The 19,599-nt window shown below is 42.2% G+C and overlaps 1 protein-coding gene across 9 annotated transcripts in view; it reads left to right on the top strand.

The window, feature by feature from the left end:
• The first annotated feature begins 4,906 nt into the window (after positions 1 to 4,906).
• The window catches only part of RBCK1 (RANBP2-type and C3HC4-type zinc finger containing 1), a 46,488-nt gene continuing 31,795 nt past the window's right edge, over positions 4,907 to 19,599 (top strand). For 4 of the 9 annotated variants that reach the window (XR_013484785.1, XR_013484787.1, XR_013484786.1 and 1 more), the window contains exons 1-7: positions 4,907 to 5,181; positions 8,452 to 8,554; positions 9,577 to 9,721; positions 11,613 to 11,706; positions 12,300 to 12,498; positions 12,851 to 12,990; positions 17,679 to 17,852. Coding sequence is in view for 5 of the 9 variants with exons in the window: in XM_020990672.2 (XP_020846331.1) it covers positions 8,533 to 8,554; positions 9,577 to 9,721; positions 11,613 to 11,706; positions 12,300 to 12,498; positions 12,851 to 12,990; positions 17,679 to 17,852 (774 nt within the window). In the remaining 4 variants the exon portion in view is untranslated. Of the gene's footprint in view, positions 5,204 to 8,451; positions 8,555 to 9,576; positions 9,722 to 11,270; positions 11,502 to 11,612; positions 11,707 to 12,299; positions 12,499 to 12,850; positions 12,991 to 17,678; positions 17,853 to 19,599 lie in introns of those variants that run through there. The other 5 variants (XM_020990672.2, XM_020990670.2, XM_020990673.2 and 2 more) reach the window with 5 other exon arrangements.

The following is a 19,599-nucleotide window of genomic DNA, read 5'->3' as shown; positions in this document are numbered from 1 at the left end:
CTATTGACTTCCCCAATAGAGCCTTCCCTTGTAAACAAATAACAATAATAATAAGCTGTTATTTCTATATGGCTTTAAAGTTTGCGGAGCACTTTACACAGTTTTATTTGAGCCTCACAAGAACCCTGGGAGATAGGTGCTATTATCCCCATTTTACAGATGAGAAAATGGAGGCTCAGAGAGATTAGAATTGCTCACAGTCGACACATAGTAAGGACCTCAACACAGGTTTCAAATCTAGGTCTTCCTGACTCCAAGTTCAGCTCTATGTCTACTTTGCCATGCTGTCACTCTAAATTGGTATATTCAAGCAACACAAAACGTCTTGGCCCTTTAATCTTCTAAAATCGTTCCTGGTCACTGCTGTATATCAGCATTCTGAACTCTTCCAGTATTGTTTTCCTTTTTGCTGTTGTGGCCATGAAATGTGTTCTCCTGGTCCTGCCTATTTTACTCTTCCTCAATGTAAGTCTTCCCAGGTTTCTCTGAATCTTTCAATTTAATCATTTCTTATGCTCTAATAGTATTGCTTTATGTGTATGTGCCATAATTTGTTCAGCCATTCCCTGACCGATAGGCACTCACTGTTCTAGTTTTACTGTCTAGTTCTTTGCTACTTGAAAAAGTGCCTGCTATAAATATTTTTGTATATACAGGATCTTTTCTTCTGTGGCTTACCTCTTTGTTGTATAGCCCTCTAACTTGGAGTTTAAAAAGACAGGTACAGACTGTGTGCCATCTTGGGGAGGGTGGTGGGGAGGAAAGGGAGAAAAATTTTAAACTCAAAAGTATATGGAAGTGTTGTTGATAAATCAAAATAAACTAATGAAATAAATTTTTTAAAAAAGACAGGTAGAGGAGGAGCTATCTAACCACCTATAATGGATAGGAAGTGACAAGATAGTATAATTGAAAGGGCATGGGTCCTAGAGTCAGAGGACCCAGGTTCAAATATTGCCTCTGTCATTTCCTACCTATTCAATTTGGGGCAAATTGTCACCCCTCCAACAGGCCTCAGTTTCTTCATCTGTAAAAGGCAGGGGTTAGATTAGATACTGTCTGACATTCCCTTGTAGTAGTAGATCTAGAATGTCTCCCATTTGGACTGTATCTTTCAAGTCATTTAAGACTCCCCCAAAATATTTATTCTTCCACTTAATGTCTAAAACTCCCACCTCCTCATTATTCCCTATCCCAGGGGGCTCTCCCTTCCTCTGATTAGAGAGGGTAGAGGATGAACAAGATTCCTTGAAGGATGTCACAACAGATCTATCTTTATTCAGTTACCAAGTCAGTAGACACTCATATCTGACTCTGTGACCCTGTTTAGGGTTTTCTTGGCAAAGATACTGGAGTGGTTTGTCATTTCCTTCTGCAGCTAATTTTATAGACAGGGAAACTGAGGCAAACAGGGTAAAGTAACTTGCCCAGGATCACACAGCTGATAAGTATCTGAGGTCAGATTTGAACTCAGAAAGATAAGTCTACCTGACTCCTGGCCTGGTGCTCTATCCACTGCTCCACCTACCTACCCCATGTCTATGTGCCAGGTACTACCCTTAAGTGTTAGGTATACAAAGAAAGGCAAAAGACCATTCCTAAAGAACTCCCAGATCCATTTAAGGAGGGGGCACGTGTAGCCAACTCATCACTTCCCACTTGTCTTCATTCTTCTGACTTTGTTAAAAAACCATGAGCTGGGTTATCCCCCCTCTCCCTTTCAATTTTTTTTTTCAGTTTTGGTTATCCGATTTGTTTTATAATCCCAACTATATATATAACATACACACACACAAATACATGTAACAGGCAATTGAGTTTTATTTAACAAACTCGTTCTTAATTTTTTCCCTTTTTTCCTTAATTGCTATTTTCAGTTTCAAATAATCTCCTTCTACCCTTTGCCCCATCCATTGAGAAGGCAAGAAATATTATACCTATTATACATATGAAGTCATGTAAGATATTTCCACATAGCCATGTCTGGGGGGTGGGGAGGAAGCAAGAAAAATAAAGAAAATTGAAGAAAATATGCTTCAATCTGCATTCAGAGTTCATCAGTTCTCTCTCTGGTGGTGGATAGCACTTTTCATCATGAGTCTTTTGGAATTGTCTTGGATCATCTTGATCAGAGTAGCTAAATCTTTCACAATTGATTACTGTTACAATACTGTTACTACTGTGTATAATGTTCTCCTGCTTCTGCTCACTTCATTTTGCATCATAAGTCTCTCATTTGATCATTCCAACAACCTTGGGTGGTACAGTGCTAGTAAGGTGGAATTTGAACTCAGATCTCCCTGACTCCAGGCCTAGCATTCCATCCACTAGGCCACTTAACTTCCTATAAAATATGATGAACATGATAAATATAGAGAAGCATGGAAAGACTAGGAGCAGTTAGGTGGCACCATAGTGCACAAAGTGCCAGTCCTGGAGTTAGGAAGACTCATCTTCCTGAGTTCAAATCTAGCCTCAGATGGTTACTAGCTGTATGACCCTGGGCAAGTCACTTAACCTTGTTTGTCTCAGTTTCTCCATCTGTAAAATGAACTGGAGAAGGAAATGGCAAATCATTTCAGTATCTTTAACACGAAAACCACAAATTTGGAAGCTAGGTGGCACAGTGGATAGAGTGCCAGTCCTGGAGTTAGGAAGACTCATCTTCATGAGTTCAAATCCCACCTCATACACTTACTAGCCTTGTGACCCTTGGCAAGTCATTTAACCTTGTTTGCCTGCGTTTCCTCATCTGTAAAGTGAGCTGGAGAAGGAAATGGCAAAAGTCTCTAGTATCCTTGCCAAGAAAAACCTAAATGGGGTCACTGAGAGGTAGACATGACTGAAAAATGACTGAACAACAAATAGATGATGGAATATGACTGTGCTATAAGAAATGATGAGCTGGCTGATTTTAGAAAAACATGGAATAATGCATGGAATAATGAAGTGTGAAATGAGTAGACTCACAAGAACATTCTAGACAGTAACAGCAATATTGTTCTAAGAACTAAATCATTTTGAGTATTAAAAATACTCAAATCAGCAACAAAGGATCTATGAAGGAAGATGCTATCCACATTCAGAGAAAGAACTGATAAATAGAAGTATGCGTAGTATGGTTTTACAAATATATACATATTTGTGTCAAATGGTGGCCTTCTCTAGGGTGGGGTGGAGAGAGAGAGAAAAAAAGCACACAGCAGAGATAGTATTTATTACATGGTTTTTCTTTTTTTAATTAATTTATTTTTAGTTTTCAACATTCACGTTTATAAGATTTTGAGTTCTAAATTTTTCTCCCTCCCCCCCTCCCCCTTACATCATGTAATCTGATTATAGGCTATACATATGACATGGTTTTTCAAAAAAAAGTAAATGGTGGAAAATGGAAATACATGGTTTTATGTTTAATCCTCTTTTTATGTTGCGCTTATACATGGAAATGTTCTTTTTTTTCTTTTTGCATTTAAGTTCAAAATGAATAAAAAATTTTAAAATACCCAGCAAATGGAAAGACATGCACTGATGAAGAATTAAACAGAGCAAGGAAAACAACATCTCCAACAACCACAACAGTGTAAATGGAAGGAACAACTGCCACAAAACATTTGAATATTCTTGTTGTGAAAGTATAAAGAACTAGTTTTGATACAAAAGAAAGATATGAGATGATATCTTTCCCTGCTCCTTGGCAGGGGGGAAGGGGAGTGTCTATGGATGTAAAATGTTGCATGTGTCATCAGCTTTTTGGTTAAGTTTTGATCAGTTTTGCTGAATTAAATTTTTTTCTTAAAAAAAAATTCTTTGTAAATAAGGAATGGGTCTCTGGGACAGAAGGGTTAAAAGGGAAAATCTAGGTGGCAAGGTAAAGACAGAAAATATCAACAAAAATCTAGCATTACAAAATAAAAATAAATTTAAAAAAGAATAATATTTAGTCTGCTAATAAAGTCCAGTGACAAATGCTAAGGAAAAGGAAAAGAAAAAGGGAAGTAGGTTTATTTTTTAAGTTACTTTGGGAAAAGAAGAGGAACAAAGTTTGCTGCCCTGAGTTGTTGGGACAATGACAATGAGCAACTTGGAGAGGGAGGGGCCTTCAACTCTTATTTTGCTGTTGTTTTTTCTGCCAAGGAGAATGGTTTTTGGTTTGGAAAAGGCAGCACCAAAGTTGTGAATAAGAACTTGATTCACAAGATCCCAAAAGAGAAATTGCAAAACCTTCTGTATTTCTGTTAGTCGTCTATTACTTCCTCAAGGTCACATCACTCCACCAGGCCTGCGTCTCTGCCTAGCCATGTGACCTTGGAGAAGTTATTTCTTCTGACTGGACCTGTTTTCTAACCTGTAAAATGGGAACATGGATTAGATGGGCTCTAAGGCTATCTACACCTGTTGCTTGGGCAGCTAGGTGGCACAGGGGAGCCCCAGAGCCTGGAATCGAGAGAACTGAGTTCAAATTCGCCCTCAACACTTAACTGGCTGTGTGATTCTAGGGCGGCAAGTCACTTAACCCTGTTCGCCTCTGTTTCCCATCTGTAAAATGAGCTGGAAAAGGAAATGACAAACCACCATAGTATCTTTGCCAAGAAAACTCTCAAAAAAAATGGGGTCACGGAAAGTCGGACACGACTCAAAAATTGACTGAACAGCAACTAAAGGGAATAGTTTGTAAAGCTCTTTAGAGCTACAGAAATGATATTATTAGCATTCCTATATAATTATTATTCCAATTCCGAGCAGTCCTAACCTTTGTACGTTTCTCTGCGTCTCTAGGTCTCCATCCCCCCCACCTTTTTTTGCCGGCCTTGTCAATTTCTCAGATTCCTCTCCCACCCAATAAGGCTTCTCCGATTCGTGACTCCGCCTCCCCTGCCCCGCCCCCTCTGGGCCCTGGACGTAGCCTGTTCCCCGCCCCTCCGGCTCTGCCCCTACTTGGGGCTGGCCCTTCCTACTCCTTCCTTCTCCTTCCTCCTGCTTCCTCGGGCCGCAGCCAAGCCGGGGCCGGATCGGGTGGTGAGTGGAGCCTACGAGGGCCCGGGAGGTGTCCAGGTCGCCACTGCCCGCCGGGGGCCGGGAGGAATCGTCCACGGAGGGCCAGCTCTGCCTTAGGGCCCCGCGACCCCCTGCAGGGGCAGCCCTGGCAGCGAGCGCCCAGCATCCCGACCTGGCCCCAACCAGGTCAGCGCCTTCGCCTCCCCAGGTGTCTGTCCCCCCTCCCCTGCCTTCCCAATCCCCCCTCCCACGGCCGAAAGTTTCCATTCCCTCTTCCCCTCCCTGGCCCTTCTTCCTCATTTCCTGGCCCCGGGTCACTTTCGGGTTTCTATTCTCAAGCCCCTCCCCTTCCCAAACTTGGGGGCCCCTGAAAACGATAGGCCAGACGATTACCCTCTTTGGGCCTGTTTCCCCATTATAAAATAACGGAACTGAGCTCTAGGTTCTTGAGGCCCCTTGTAGCCCAGACATTCTTTGTGCTAATGTCCCTTCCAGTTCTGACATTTTATCTCTGCAGAGCTCTGAAATTCTGTGTTCCAAGGTCTCTTGCAACCCTGACGTTATGCATCCTAAGATTCCTTCCAGCCCTGACATTCTGTAGTCTAAGGTTTCCTCCACCTCTAACGTTATGTTCTAAGATTCTTTTCAGCTCTGACATTTTGTGTTCCAAGGTCTCTTCCAGCCCTGACATTATATATTTATTTTAACTTCTGACATTCTGTGTTCTAAGGTTCCTTCCAGCTCTGGCATTTTATGTTCTGGACTTCTTTCTAACTCTAAATCCTGTGCTCCTATGATAGATTTGGGTTCTCTGTGTCCCTCTAACCTCATCTACTCCCATCCCTTTTCAGATTCACTGGTGGTGTCACTATCACCAATGAATTCTCTCATTCATGGGGCCTGCTTTGTAGCTGCCTGTTGTTAGCTTTTTTCCCCTCACCACTGGCATGCCAATGGCACAGAGGAGATAAACTCATTTTAATACCAGAGTACAGTAGAATTAAAAGGCTAAATCTGCAGCTAAAAAAACTCAGAACTCATCATCCAGATGAAAACTGCAAAGGTCTGTTAAACACCCAGCAAGTGCAGAGTTGATGTGTCAGAGATTTAGGGGATATACTCTCATCTGTGCTAAGAGATATACAGCTTGGGGAGCTGGTAGGATGATACTGGGGCACAGTAACTCCTGAGCTGAGATAGGAAGGGAAGGGATTGACAAATGGAAACTGTTCCAAGCAAAGGTGAAAATATGAGCTAAGGCTGGGAGTCCAGAGAGTGCTGAATCACCCAGGGTTGGGGAGAAGGAGTTTGTGAAGGCACTAAGACTGGACTTTGCACACAAGACGGAGCTTAATAAATGTTTGATGAGCTGAAAAGGTGAAGCAAGGCTATAGAAGGCCCTGGATATCATATACCTATATTTGCACACCACATTTTATTAGGGATATTGAGATATAGAGCTAGGTTTTTCTCAGGTGAAAGGGAACCATGAAAGGTCTCAGAGTTGGGGAGGAATGTTGTTGGAGCTATGCACTAGAAAGATAACTCTTGACCAAGTATATTGGCTGGAACATCCATTTGGAGGTTTTTATAAAAGTCCAATGAGGCTAGATAGGGCTTGCCTAGAGATGGTACAGAAGAGAGGAGAAGGATGGTCGGGAAAGAGACTGAAGAAATAAAATTAAAAGTACTTGGTTATGGTAATCATCAAGCCAAGCTGGTATTGACTAAGAAATAGAGTCATGGATTAGTGGAATAGATTAGGTACACAATACACTGTAGTATGACCATACTAATCTAGTGTTTAGTAAACCCAAAGATCCAAGCTTTTGGGACAAGAACTCACTATTTGACAAAAACTCCTGGGGAAACTGGAAAGCGGTTTGGCAGAAACTAGGTACAGACCAACATCTCACACCATATACCAAGATAAGGTAAAAATGAGTAAATGATTTAGACATAAAGGGTGATACCATAAGCAAATTAGGGGAGCATGGAATAGTTTACTTGCCAGATCTATGGATAAGGGAAGAATTTATAACCAAAGAAGAGATAGAGAGCATTATGAGATGTAAAATAAATAATTTTGATTACATTAAATTAAAAAGGATTTACGCAAACAAAACCAGTGCAGCCAAGATTAGAAGGAAAGCAGAAAACTAGGGAAAAATATAGCAAATTTCTCTGATAAACACCTCATTTCTCAAATACATAGAGAACTGATTCAAATTTATAAGAATACAAGTTATTCTCCAGCTGATAAATGGTGAAAGGATATGAACGGGAAGTTCTTAGATGAAGAAATCAAAGCTATCTATAAGCATATGAAAAAATGCTCTAAATCACTATCGATTAAAGAAATGCAAATTAAAACAACTCTGAGGTACCACATCACACCTATCAGATTGGCTAATATACCAGAAAAGAAAAATGACAAATGTTTGAGGAGGTGTGGGAAAATTGGGACACTAATGTACTGTTGGTGGAGTGGTGAACTGATTCGGCCATTCTGGAGGGCAATTTAGAACTATGCCTAAAAGGCTATAAAACTGTGAGTACTCTGACTTAGCAATATCACTACTAGGTCTATATCTTAAAGAGATTTAATTTTTTAAAAAATGGGAAAAGGACCTACATGTACAAAAACATTTATAGCAACTCTTTTTATGGCAGCAAAGAATTGGGAATTGAGGGGATGCCAATGGGGAGTGGCTGAACAAGTTGTTGTATATGATTGTGATGGAATACCATTGTGCTATAAGAGATGACAAGCAGGGTGCTTTCAGAAAAACCTGGAAAGACTCATACAAAACTGATGCAAAGTGAAGTGAACAGAACCCGGAGAACAGTGTATACAGTAACAGCAATACCATATGATAACAGCTGTGAATAACTTAGCTATTCTCAGCAATGCAATGATCCAAGACAATTCCAAAGGATTTAGGATTAAAAATGCTATCCACTTCCCAGAGAAAAACCTGATAGAATCTGAATGTAGGTCAAAGCATACATTTTAGAAAAAACTTTATTTATTTTTTGGGGGATTTTTTTTGTCTTTTTTTTTCCACAACGTGGCTAATATGGAAATATGTTTTGTACAACTTTACATGTATCAACACATGTATATAACACATTAAAATGCTTGACTTCTCAAAGAGGAGGGAGGGAAGGAGAGAATTTGGAATTCAAAATTTTTAAAAATGAATGTTAAAAATTTTTTATGTGTAATTGGTAAAAAAAATAAAATATTTTAAAACAAACAAACAAAAAAAGAAAGTGCATGGCTAACTATTAGATGTGGGAAGAGAGGGAAAAGTCAAAAATGACTGGGACATTTCAAAGAAAAAATTGAGAAACTTATTCTCAGACCAAAAGAAAATAACTTCTGAATTTTCCTGTCTTGGCATTCTCTCCCTTCTCCTTCCTTGTTCGCTTGGATTCTCCCATGGCTTCTAGGGTAAAGAAGGGCTCTGGATGGTCTCTCCACAGACTGAGCCTGCTGATTGGATCTGAGTGGGATGGGCACAGTGCAGCCTGATGGAAGAGAAGACCAAGAAAGGTAGAGCATTGGGTTCAGAGTTGGAAGACCTGGGTTCAAGATCCAGCCTTGGGGCAGCTAGGTGGAGAAGTGGATAGAGCACCAGCCCTGAAGTCAGGAGGACCTGAGTTCAAATTTGGCCTTGGACTAAACACTTGGCATTTACTAGCTGTGTGACCCTGGGCAAGTCACTTAACCCCAATTGCCAAAAAAAAAAAACATCCAGCCTTGACACTACCTAGCTGTATGTTGTTGTTGCTGAGTCATTTTATTCCTGTTGGACTCTTCATGACCCCATTTGGGGTTTTCTTGGTAAAGATACTAGAGTGGTTTGCCATTTCCTTTTCCAGTTCATTTTACAGATGAGGAACTGAGGCAAACAGGGTTAAGTGACTTGCTCAGAGTCACACAGCTAATAAATGTCTGAGGGGGGATTTGAACTCAGGTCTTCCTGACTCCACAGCCCTGTTTACTTCATTAGCTAGCTGCCCGATCCTAGAAATATGACCTTGGGCAAATTACTTCCCTTCTCTGAGTTTCATTTGCTTCTGTAAAATGAGGGTAATAATACCAACCCTTCCTACCTCATAGGGTTATTGGAAAGAAAATCCTTTTTATATGTAAAAATAATACAGAATTGGGAGCTATTATGTTTATTGTTGATTTTGTAAATGAGAATTATCTGGGAAGTAGAGGGTGGGTGGGGAGGGTTTAAGGTCTGGGAAGGGCTTTGTGTGGGTAACCTGGGGACCTCTTCAGTCTTAGGTCTTCCATTTCTGTTTCCTGAGAGTGGGTGGAGTTTGAAGAGGTCAGGATTAGCCTTTAGTTCTCCCTAAGACTCATGTAGTTCACTTTTACCCCTTTGGAAATGCCAAGCCTCTATGCCCTTGACCAAGCTTCAGATTTACAAGAACCAGGGACTCTCTGGAGCTCCATACCTGCTTCTGAAGAAAGAACAGAAAACCCTTTCTCCTACTTCCCTGCCTCCGATGAATACTTTGCCTTACAGTCTCTCTCTCCCACATCCCTCACTCCCTTTGCAGTGGAGGAGATGGCCCTGAAGCTGGCTCGGGCTGTGGCTGGTGGGGATGAGAAGATGGCAGTGAACTGTGCCACCTGGCTGGCCAAGCATCGGGCTCTACTGACACTGCAGCTTAGATCAGAGGTCTATCCCAAACAGGAGATCAAGTGAGTGCTGGACAGTAGACTGGGCAGAAGGGAGAGCCTGTCAAATTGTTTGGAGGGGGCGGTACATTGATCTCTGAGAGAATTCTAATTACTGCCTCTGTGACCTTGGGCAAATGACTATACCTCTTACGGCCTCATCTGAGGCCTTTATAAATAAGATGAGGACTTTGGATAAGATGATTAGAAGTAGTTGCTAGTTGGTGCAGTGGTTAGAGGATGAATCTGGGCTCAGGAAGACCTTAGTTCAAATTCAGCTTCAGATACTAGCAGCGTTACCCTGGGCAAGTCTGTTTGCCTCAGTTTCTTTATCTGTAAAATGAGGATCATCAAAGCACCTACCTCCAAGGATTATTGTGAGAATAAAATGAAATAATAATTATAAAGAAATTTGCAAACCTTAAAGAGCTATATAAGAATGCTAGCTATTATTATTATTATTATTATTATTATTATTATTATTATTATTATTATTGCCTTTAAGGTCCCTTCCACTCATAAGTTCTGACTTTCAGACAGGATAGAAGGCAGGCAAGTATTAGAATAAGTTAAATAGGTAAAAAATACATATATAAGAAAGCTTTGGATTTCGTCCTTTGTTCCTAAGGGAGGAACCAATATGGGACAAAACTTCAGGGAGAGTCTATCCCAAAAAGATGCTGAGAAGTAGGCTTGATTTTAGCTCAAGAGACAGGGAGAACTTCACAGTCCGAGCCCTGTAGTGCTGTCCCAGATGGGATACCTGTGTGGTCACTCTCCCTTAATAGGCTGTTAGTTCCCAAAGGGCAGAGACTTGGCTGCCTCTGCCTTTGCTCTAGCACAGACACCAAGGATGGGATCAGCCTAACTTAGCAGCTAGATTCCTTCCTCAGTTGGGCTGTGATGTGAGTGGTTCTGCCCTACATCTCTGGGCTAGTCTCATTTGGAGAAATGGTCCAGATTTGGACACTATATTTTAGTAAGGACATTGAGACTGCATGATGTAGTTGATATAAAGTCCTTTTGGAGTCACTAGCACCTGGGTATAAGCCCCTCTTCTGCTACCTGATGGCTGTGTGACTGCTGTCAAGTCGCTTAATCTCTTAGTGTCCTGGACAACTTTGTAAAGAATATAACTTGTGCCACAGGGGGTGATGCTACATGGGTAGAGAAAGTTTCCTTATTGGGGAAATACTTTATACCAATAAAAATCAGAATTCTAGACCTCCCCCACCCTATTCCCTCCCCCAAAAAAGGACACACTGTGTAAAACAAGATTATGGAGATAAGAGGGACCTGGAAATCCACCTCTAGAGGGGAGAGTGACAGAGACAGAGAGAATATGAGAGAAGAGAGAATGAGAAAGAGAAAAAGAGAGAAAGAATGAGAGACAGAGAGAGAATGAGAGACAAAGAGAAAGCAAGAGAGAGTCTGTCAGTCTGTCTGTCTGTCTGCTGTGCTTAGAGATTGAGCACTCTTGTTGGGGTGAGGCCCCTACATGGGATGAGCTATGGGACTTTTAACAAGAATGACGCTTTTCTATAATACCATACTTTCATGCACACCTTAGGTAAAGAACCACGTTCAGTCTTCCCAGTAGCCCATAAGGGAGGCAGCCTCTAGAGAACTTAAGAGAAGTCAAATAACTTGCCCAAGGTCACACAGCTAAAATGGGGCAGAACCAGGACTCAACCCAAGGACTCTTCCTCCCAGCCCAGGGCTCTCCCCTGGGCAGCCAGCTGCTTGTACCTGTGGGATCTGTGACCCTGGGTGTCTGAGTGCATATTTGTTTGTTCCAAGAAAGGTAGGCTGTAACTATGCATGTGATAGGGTTGCAGGGGAGGGGAGATTGTATATTATGTCTCTGTGTGTGGTCCAAACTTCTCTTCCCAGTGACAGCATTGTCTCCCCACAGGTTATGGGTGGGTGTGGAGGATGCTCAGATGCACACTCTTCACATCTGGCTCATGGTGCAGCCCAACATGACAGTGGCTTCTCTGAAAGACATGGTATGAAGAGCTGGGGCTTGTGACTAGGGCTGGGTTTGGTAGAATTGGTTTTCAGGGTGCCAGAATGGGGTTGGTCACTGTAGCCAGACTGGATCACTTCCTCAACCTGAGGTTGGACCCAGCCAGATCCACTCCACAAGGGTACTGTGAAGTTGGGGATTGGGGGAGAAGTGAAGAAGGGTGGGGAACTCTTCCTCTGCCATATTTACACTCAGTCTGGAGCTGTTTGACCTGAGAAACAATATGACTTTTTTTCCCTCTGTTCCTCATCCTACCTATCCTTAATATGTAACTCCCCACTGACCTCTGCTCCCCTTTCCCATCCTCTGGAGTCCTTCCTCTCTCCTCCCCATCCCAATCTTCTTTTCTCTCTTCTCCCTCCCCTCTCCTTCCCTCTCCTATCTTTCCTATCCACTCTTTTCCTCTGTCTCTCCTTTTCCTCCTTTCCTGCTCTTCCCTTTTCTCCCTACTTCTTTTTTTCTCCCAACTTCTCTCCTCCATCCTCACTTTTTCCTTCTCTCTTCCTCCTCCTCCTCTTCTCCTCTCCTACCTTCTTTCCCTCTCTTTTTTTGTCTCTTCTCCCCACTGTCCAGGTCTTTCTGGACTATGGCTTTCACCCAAGCCTACAGAGATGGGTAATTGGCCAGCGGTTGCCCCGTGACCAGGACACACTGCATTCATATGGGGTGAGGCAAGATGGCGACAAGGCTTACCTCTACCTCCTGTCTGCCCACCACACCCAGCTTAGCCAGCAGGAGCTACAGAGGCAGCGGCAGCTTCGAGTTCTAGAAGGTAACAATTCTGGGGGCCAGTCCTAGGCCCTGGGACTGATTCCAGGGACAGCTGGAGGAAGACACAAGGCCATCTTCTGTTCTGTCTACATAATATATAGCTAGAATACATAGGTTGGGAGCCAGGAAACCCAGGTTTGAATTCTGTTTCTGCCATCCTATGACCTTGAGTAGGTAACTTCCACTCTCTGGTCTTCTATTTCCTTATTTGTAAAATGGAGGCAGTAATACCCAGGCCTTTTTCAGGCAGAGGGCAGGGGAATTGCAAAAATTATATGAGCTACTAGATGGATAAACCATGGTGGGAATGGGGGTGCAGGTGAGGGTGCCTCTGATGCTTCTTCTCTTTGCAGACTTGGGTTTCAGAGACCTTGCTCTACAGTCTCGGGGTCCACAAGAGCCCAGAGCCATGGAATCTCAAGAAAAAGTCCCCTCTGAGGATACTGGAACTACTGCTCCCTCTACTGTGGAAGCAGCCCCTGATCCCTCTGTGGTAAGGGATTAACTCTGCTCCTGCCTGCCCTCTGGCCCTCACCACTGAAACCCCCTTACCAAGCCAACCCTCTTCCTGCCTCTTTGAGTCCCATTCATAGCATCAGTCAATCAAGCCTCATTGTTAAGTGCCTGCTACATGCCAGGTGCTCTTCTAGGTGCTGAAGATAAAAATACAAAGATTGAAACAATATGTACTTTTAGGGAGCTTAACATTGTAATAGAGGAGACAATGAAGAAGCTTATGTGTAGAATGCTTTATATACATACAGATTAATTATAAAGAGAATAAATACAAAGCAGTTAAATTCAAGATATTTGGAGAGGGAGGGCACCAGCATTTGGGGGGATCAGGAAGTGCTTCATGTAGAAGATGGTGCCTGAGTAGTGTCTTGGAGGAAGAATTCTATGAGACAGAAGTTTGGAAGAGGGGAATTTTTCTGGGGGGTGGGGGTAGATGATGAATTCATTTTTGGACAGGTTGAGTTTGAGGTATCTCCAAGACATCCAGTTTGAAATGTCCAGGAGGTAATTGATGATTTGGGACTGAAGCTCAGAAATTGGGAGAGACTAGGGCCAGATATGTAGATCTGGGAGCCATCTGTATAGTGGTGATAATTAAACCTATGGGGAATTGATGAGATCACCAAGAGGGAGAGTATATATAGAGACAAGAGAAGGGGTACTAAGATTGTTGGAGAACACTCACAGTTGGGGAGATTGAGGAGAGGTTAAAAGATAGAAAGAGATAGGTAGATAGGTAGAAAAGAGAACTTGGAGACAGTAATGTCATGAAACTCCAGAGGATTTTCTCTATCCAATGTGCCGCATAGCTCCCCAAGCAAGAGGCATAGATAGTTTTTTTTTTTAGGAGTTTGTCTAAGAAAAGGGGGAGGAACATAGAACAACATCTCAGGTGGTTGGTGGCCTAGTGAAGGTTTTTAAAGGGTATTTTTGAGGAGTTGAGCATGTTTGAAAGTAGAGAAGGAATTAGTAGATAGGGAGAGGTTGATGATTCATAAAAGGGGGGGAATGATTAAGGATACTGTATACTAGAGAAAATGAGGGGAGTGGGATGAAGGGTAGCTGTAGAAGGCTTGGCGTTGGCAAGGAGAAGGGCCACCTCTTTGTCAGAAACTGAAGGAAGAAAGGAGAGTGTGGGGATGATATCAAGGGGGTTTGAGATGAGAAGGAGAGAAGATAGAGCTCACATTAAGTAGACTCAATTTTTTCAGGAAAGTAAGTGGGTAGATCTTTGGCCAAAATAGCTGCCTAAACAGAGATGCAAGCTGCCTAGCTCCCCCAAATCCACTCCAGCAAAAACCTGAAATTCATACCAGACTAAATCAAGAAATTCGGTGAGAAACTATACTAAGTGATTTCTTCCACCCTAGAGCTGCACAAAAAGTCAGTAAGCATCCTCTAGGCATTTGTAAAGAGGGCTGCCAGCCATTGGTAGCTCAGTCCAGTAAGCCAGTGGAGGGCTAGAGACTTGTATAGTTTGCAGGGCTTTGTGTCTGGAGACAGCAACCATCAGGGTGGTTGTAAACCCAAGGAGCCCTTGGAAGCCCTAGGGGACAGCAGCAACTAGAGTGGTCCCTAGCATGTCGTCCTGAGATGCCGTAGTGGGCCCTGAAGATCCTGCACTCTGAACCTTACAGATCCTGGGTTGAGGGGCGGGAGTGCTTAACCCTGGGAAGGTGAAGTCAGCCCAGGAACTCAGGGAATCTAAGGAGGCAGCACACATGAACAACCACCCTATGCAAAAATACAGCAAGAGGTGAAGCCTGGCCCAAAGCTCCTGTCAGGAGCTGAAGATGGAAAAATGAATAAATCAAAGAAAACACTAATCTGAATCAAAAATTACTGTGAATCTAGAGATCCCAAAAGAAGGAGCAGATGGCTGCTTAACAACTTCAAGCACAGACTCAAGTTAAAAAAAAAAAAAGATTTTCCACAAGAACTACATGAGTAGCTAGAAGAAATGAAGCAAGACATTAAAAAATGGAATAAAAGCTCTGGAGAAAAGAATTAGAAGGATAAATAGTTTAGAAGAGACAATGACAAACTTTACCCAAATAAGAGATTCTTTGTAAACTGGAATATACCAAACAGAAATCATGGACTTGATGAGATAGCAAGAAATATTAGAATAAAATCAAAAGTGTTTTAATAGAAGAAAATAATGATAGCTGATATTAAAGAACAGCTGGACTTGAAAAACAAATCAAGGAGAAATTTTTAAGAACTATTGGGCTCCCTGAAAACCATGTTTTGATGGAGGTAAAAAGCCTGGGCATGTGAAAACTGCCCAGATCTATTAGAACCAGAGGACAAAGTGAAGATATGAAGAATCCGCTGGTCACCTCCTGAAAGGAACCCCAAAAGTCCTGGGAATGACTGCCATAGCCAATATGCAGGACCACCCCCCCATATAAAAAAATGCTACTAGTGTCCAGAGAGAATTCAGGTACCAAGGAACCACAGTTAGGATCACACAAAACCTGGTAAATTTTATGAAAAACTAGAGATCTTGGTTTGCAGTATTCCAAAAGGCAAAAAATATAAGCTTATAACCGAGAGTATCATTACTATGAGGGGAAAATGAACAGTTGGTGAAATAGAGGGCTTTTGAGCATTTCTGATGAAAAGATCAGCACTGAGTAGGAACTTTTAAGTGCAAACACAAAGGTGAAGAGGAAACCTGGAAAAAGTATGTTTCTTTGGGTATTTTGAAGGGGCTGTGTATGATATTGTGATAATATTCCAAAGGAGGAAAAGAAACAAGTGTCTTTTCAGAACTTTAATGTCTTCTAAGGATACTGAGGGAATTAAATGAAAAAACAGAGGTGTCCTAAGGGTGAATTAGTTCTGATTTGTGGATTTTAAGGGGGAGGGGGAAGGGAGAGTAAAAGAAATAGACATATGGAAAGGAAAAAGAAAAGGATGGAACATACTGTTTCTCATAATTGAGTTTATGAGAAGAGCATGCAAACATGGAGAAAGGGATGTCTGAAATAGACAAAGACTGAACACCCACAAACGATTTGGTGTAGAAATACATTAACCTTAACAGGGAAATAAGTGGAAGCATAATTCGAGGAGGGGGTTTGGGAGTGAGGGGACAGTGACAACAGAATAAACATCCTCATCCTGAAGGGGGAATTTAAAGGAAAAAAACTAGAATCTAAGGGGTGCCCATCAATTTGAGAGTGTCTGAACCTTTGTTGTATCTGAATGTGATAGGATATTACGGCTCTGTACGAAATGACAAGGGGTTCATAGAGAATGTTGACTAGTATGACCCATTGTAGAATCAAGTGAGCAGAACCAAGAGAACAGTGTTTACAAGAACAACACATTGTAAAGAAAAACAGCTTTGAAAAACTTAAGAGCTCTGATTGATACAATGACCAACACTATCTCCAGAGGACCTACCTATGATGAAGCATTTAATCTACCTCCTAAAAGAAAAGTGATGGACTCAAGGTACAGAAAGAGACACATTTTTGGTCCCAGTATCTGTGTGTATTCATTTTACTTGACAATGCTTATTTATCATAAGGGTTTTTTTCTTTCAGTTTTTAAATTGGGGGTAGAGAGGTAGAAGGTGGTTAGCAGTACTGATGTCCCCCAAAATGTGGACCATTGAAACCTTTTCTAAAATGCATAGAAGACATCAAAATGAAGTTCAGAAAGAAACCCAGATAAGGATAGTTCTGAAAGTAATATGTGGAACTTATTACATACTTTAAAAATACTTTGAAATAGAGATCATGGTTTCATAAAGTCTTTGTGATCTGCTGTGTATGTGAAAATGCTTTTTTTTTTTTGGTGTCTAAGTTCAAAATAAAAGAAATTTTAAAATTAAGCAAGAAGCAAAGCCCTTAGCTGAGAGGGAGAGGGATGAGGGAGGTGTGGGAGTCTTGATGAGAGAAGGTTTGGAATAACTTCTTTGGGGGAGTGAGACAGGGAATCAATTAGGGAAGAATCAAAGAATTACATTTCCTTGAGACAGTACAGTGAGGGCTCAGTTGGGTAACATGAATTTATAATGTACCCAATCACCAGCCTGTGGACTTCTGGATCTCCATTCAGGAAGGGAAGAAATTAGCATTTACTAAGGCTTACTATATGCCAGGCAGTAGGGGCAGAGGGGGATAATCTAGCTAGGGTTGAGGTTTAGCGAGGGATGAACAGTGATAGGAGAAGCAATTAGAGAATAGAACACCACAGGGAGGTGAAGTGACTAGAAAGGCAGAGAAGACAGTTCAGTACGCGGGTAGCAATGGCTTGAGGAAGCCCTGAGGGGGTGGAGGAAGTGGAGGTCTGGAGGAGGGTTAAAGGATTGATTTAGGAGGGTTGGGCCTAGGGAGATGGAATGTTAGAAAGCTGTGGTCACTTGTGGGTAATGTGGGCTGAGTGTATGACAGTCCCTATGTGGCTGAAGTGGAGTAAGCTGTAGAACGTGGGAACTGAGAGGACCGGGAAACTGGGAGGTTAAAAAATATGGATGTTGAAATCCCCTAGTATAAGGGTGGGAGTTGAAGAGGAGGTAATGTGGACCAGGTGCTGAACTCCTTGAGACAGGAGGGAGAATGACCTGGGGGCTGGTATCCAGCAGCAGCCACCAAAATCTGGACTGGGTAGAAATATTTTATCATACCCTCCTTCCCTCTTCCTGCCCAGGCTGGCTGGGAATGTCCAGGGTGCACTTTTGTCAACAAGCCCACGAGGCCAGGCTGTGAGATGTGCTGTGAGGCTAGACCTGAAGGTTACCAGGTGCCCAGCTCCTACCAGCCCGACGAAGAGGAGCAGGCCCGCTTGCAGAATGAGGAAGATGCCCTGCGGCAGTACCACCTGGTAGGTCAGGGAGGACCCCAGAGTCCTCTGGGAATGTCCAGGCTGGGATCACTCCCTCTGTTCCCCTCTTTCGAGCTCCTCAGGAGCAGATCTGTCCCACACCAAGGAGATTTCTCCAGGGCCTTCTTGCTCTGGCCATGACACAAGGTACTCTGCATAAGAGAAAGCAGGGTGGATTGAGAAGTCATTGGGTCCTAAGCCTGCCTGGCTGTAGGCTGAGACTTGTGGACTTGTTTGTTTTGCACATTCTTCACAGCAAAGGTTGCCTTCTGAGCCTGACCCTCAAAAAAGCTGCCTCAGAAATAGGCCCCAGGAGACCTGAGTTCAAGTCTAGACCATGCCCTGAATGTAGAATGTAGCATATTCTCTCTGTACACCGTGCTTCTCTTAATACAGCCTGACAGTGATCTCTGGCTTTTTTTAGCTGGTACATCATACTACTTACTGACTCATATTGTTGGAGCTTGTGGTCAACCCAAACCTCAGTTTTTTTTCACATATATTTCAATGTGGCCAGATCTTCCCCATCCTGGGCAAGTACAGTTGCTTTTTTTTTTTTTTTTTGTGAGGCAGTCGGAGTCAAGTGACTTGCCCAGAGTCACACAGTTAGTAAGTGTCAAGTGTCCGAGGACAGATTTGAAATCAGGTCCTCCTTCCTCCTGACTCCAAGGCCAGAACTCTATCCACTACACCTCCTAGTTGTCCCATGCAGTTGGTTTTTTTAACTGAAAGTCCAAGTGTAGGACTTGGGTGGGGAAATAGGAAGAATGCTGGACAAGAAGTTAGGATCTTAGGGCAGGCATCCTCAGCAGACTACAGTCTGGGGGCCAAATCCGACCTAACACCTGGTTTTGTACTGCCTGGGATTTTTAAATAAAGTTTTATTGTATTTAAAAAATACAGAAGCCAATTTGAAAGTAAGAACATGTACAAAAACAGGCAAATAGCTTGATTTGGTGCTTGGGCTATAGTTTGTAAGCCCCCTGCACTGGGATTTGAGTTCTTGGAATTACAGAGGCTTAATATGTGACCATGGGTAAACCATTTTCCCTTTCTCAGCCCCCTTTTCCTCATGTGTAAGAAAAAGGGTTAAAGGGTCTAAGATCCCATCAAGCTCTGACATTCTGTATTTCTTTAAGAAAAATATTGTATTTATGCTTTTTTACAAACATCACTGTTACTTCTCACTGTCCCTTGCCCTCAGAGAATCTTCCCTTATAGTTAATTAAGTAAAACAAACTGGCATACAGTGGCTTTGCCTCATTTCGTATCCATAGCCCTGCACTTCTCCAAGGAGAGGAAGCAGGGACCTGTTTTCCCACTGCTCCTTCGGAATTAAGATTGGTTGCTGAATTTCTCAGAGTTCTAATGTCTTTAAATTTGTTGTTGTTGTTATTCTGAGCTTAATCACCAAAGAGTGAACCTTTCAGTATACAAAGAACAACAAAAAGGACTCTGACTCTCTCTCTCTCTCTCTCTCTCTCTCTCTCTCTCTCTCTCTCTCTCACTCTCACTCTCACTCTCTCTCTCTCTCTCTCTCTCTCTCTCTCTCTATATATATATATATATATATACATATTTACATATATGAACTGTTTCATAGTTATGGTGGGGTTTTTTTAATCAATTTATATTGATATCTTTTGTTTTCACATCACCAACATCTCATGTCTTTTTGGTGATATTTTTCATTATGTTATTGTGGTGTTTGTGTAGATTGTTTTATTTTTTAAAAATAATTGAGTTG

Source organism: Phascolarctos cinereus, unplaced genomic scaffold (assembly GCF_003287225.1).
Source record: "Phascolarctos cinereus isolate Bilbo 61053 unplaced genomic scaffold, phaCin_HiC Scaffold_2;HRSCAF=192, whole genome shotgun sequence".
In the NCBI taxonomy this organism is placed as follows: domain Eukaryota; kingdom Metazoa; phylum Chordata; class Mammalia; order Diprotodontia; family Phascolarctidae; genus Phascolarctos; species Phascolarctos cinereus.
This window is presented reverse-complemented; position numbering and strand designations above follow the sequence as displayed.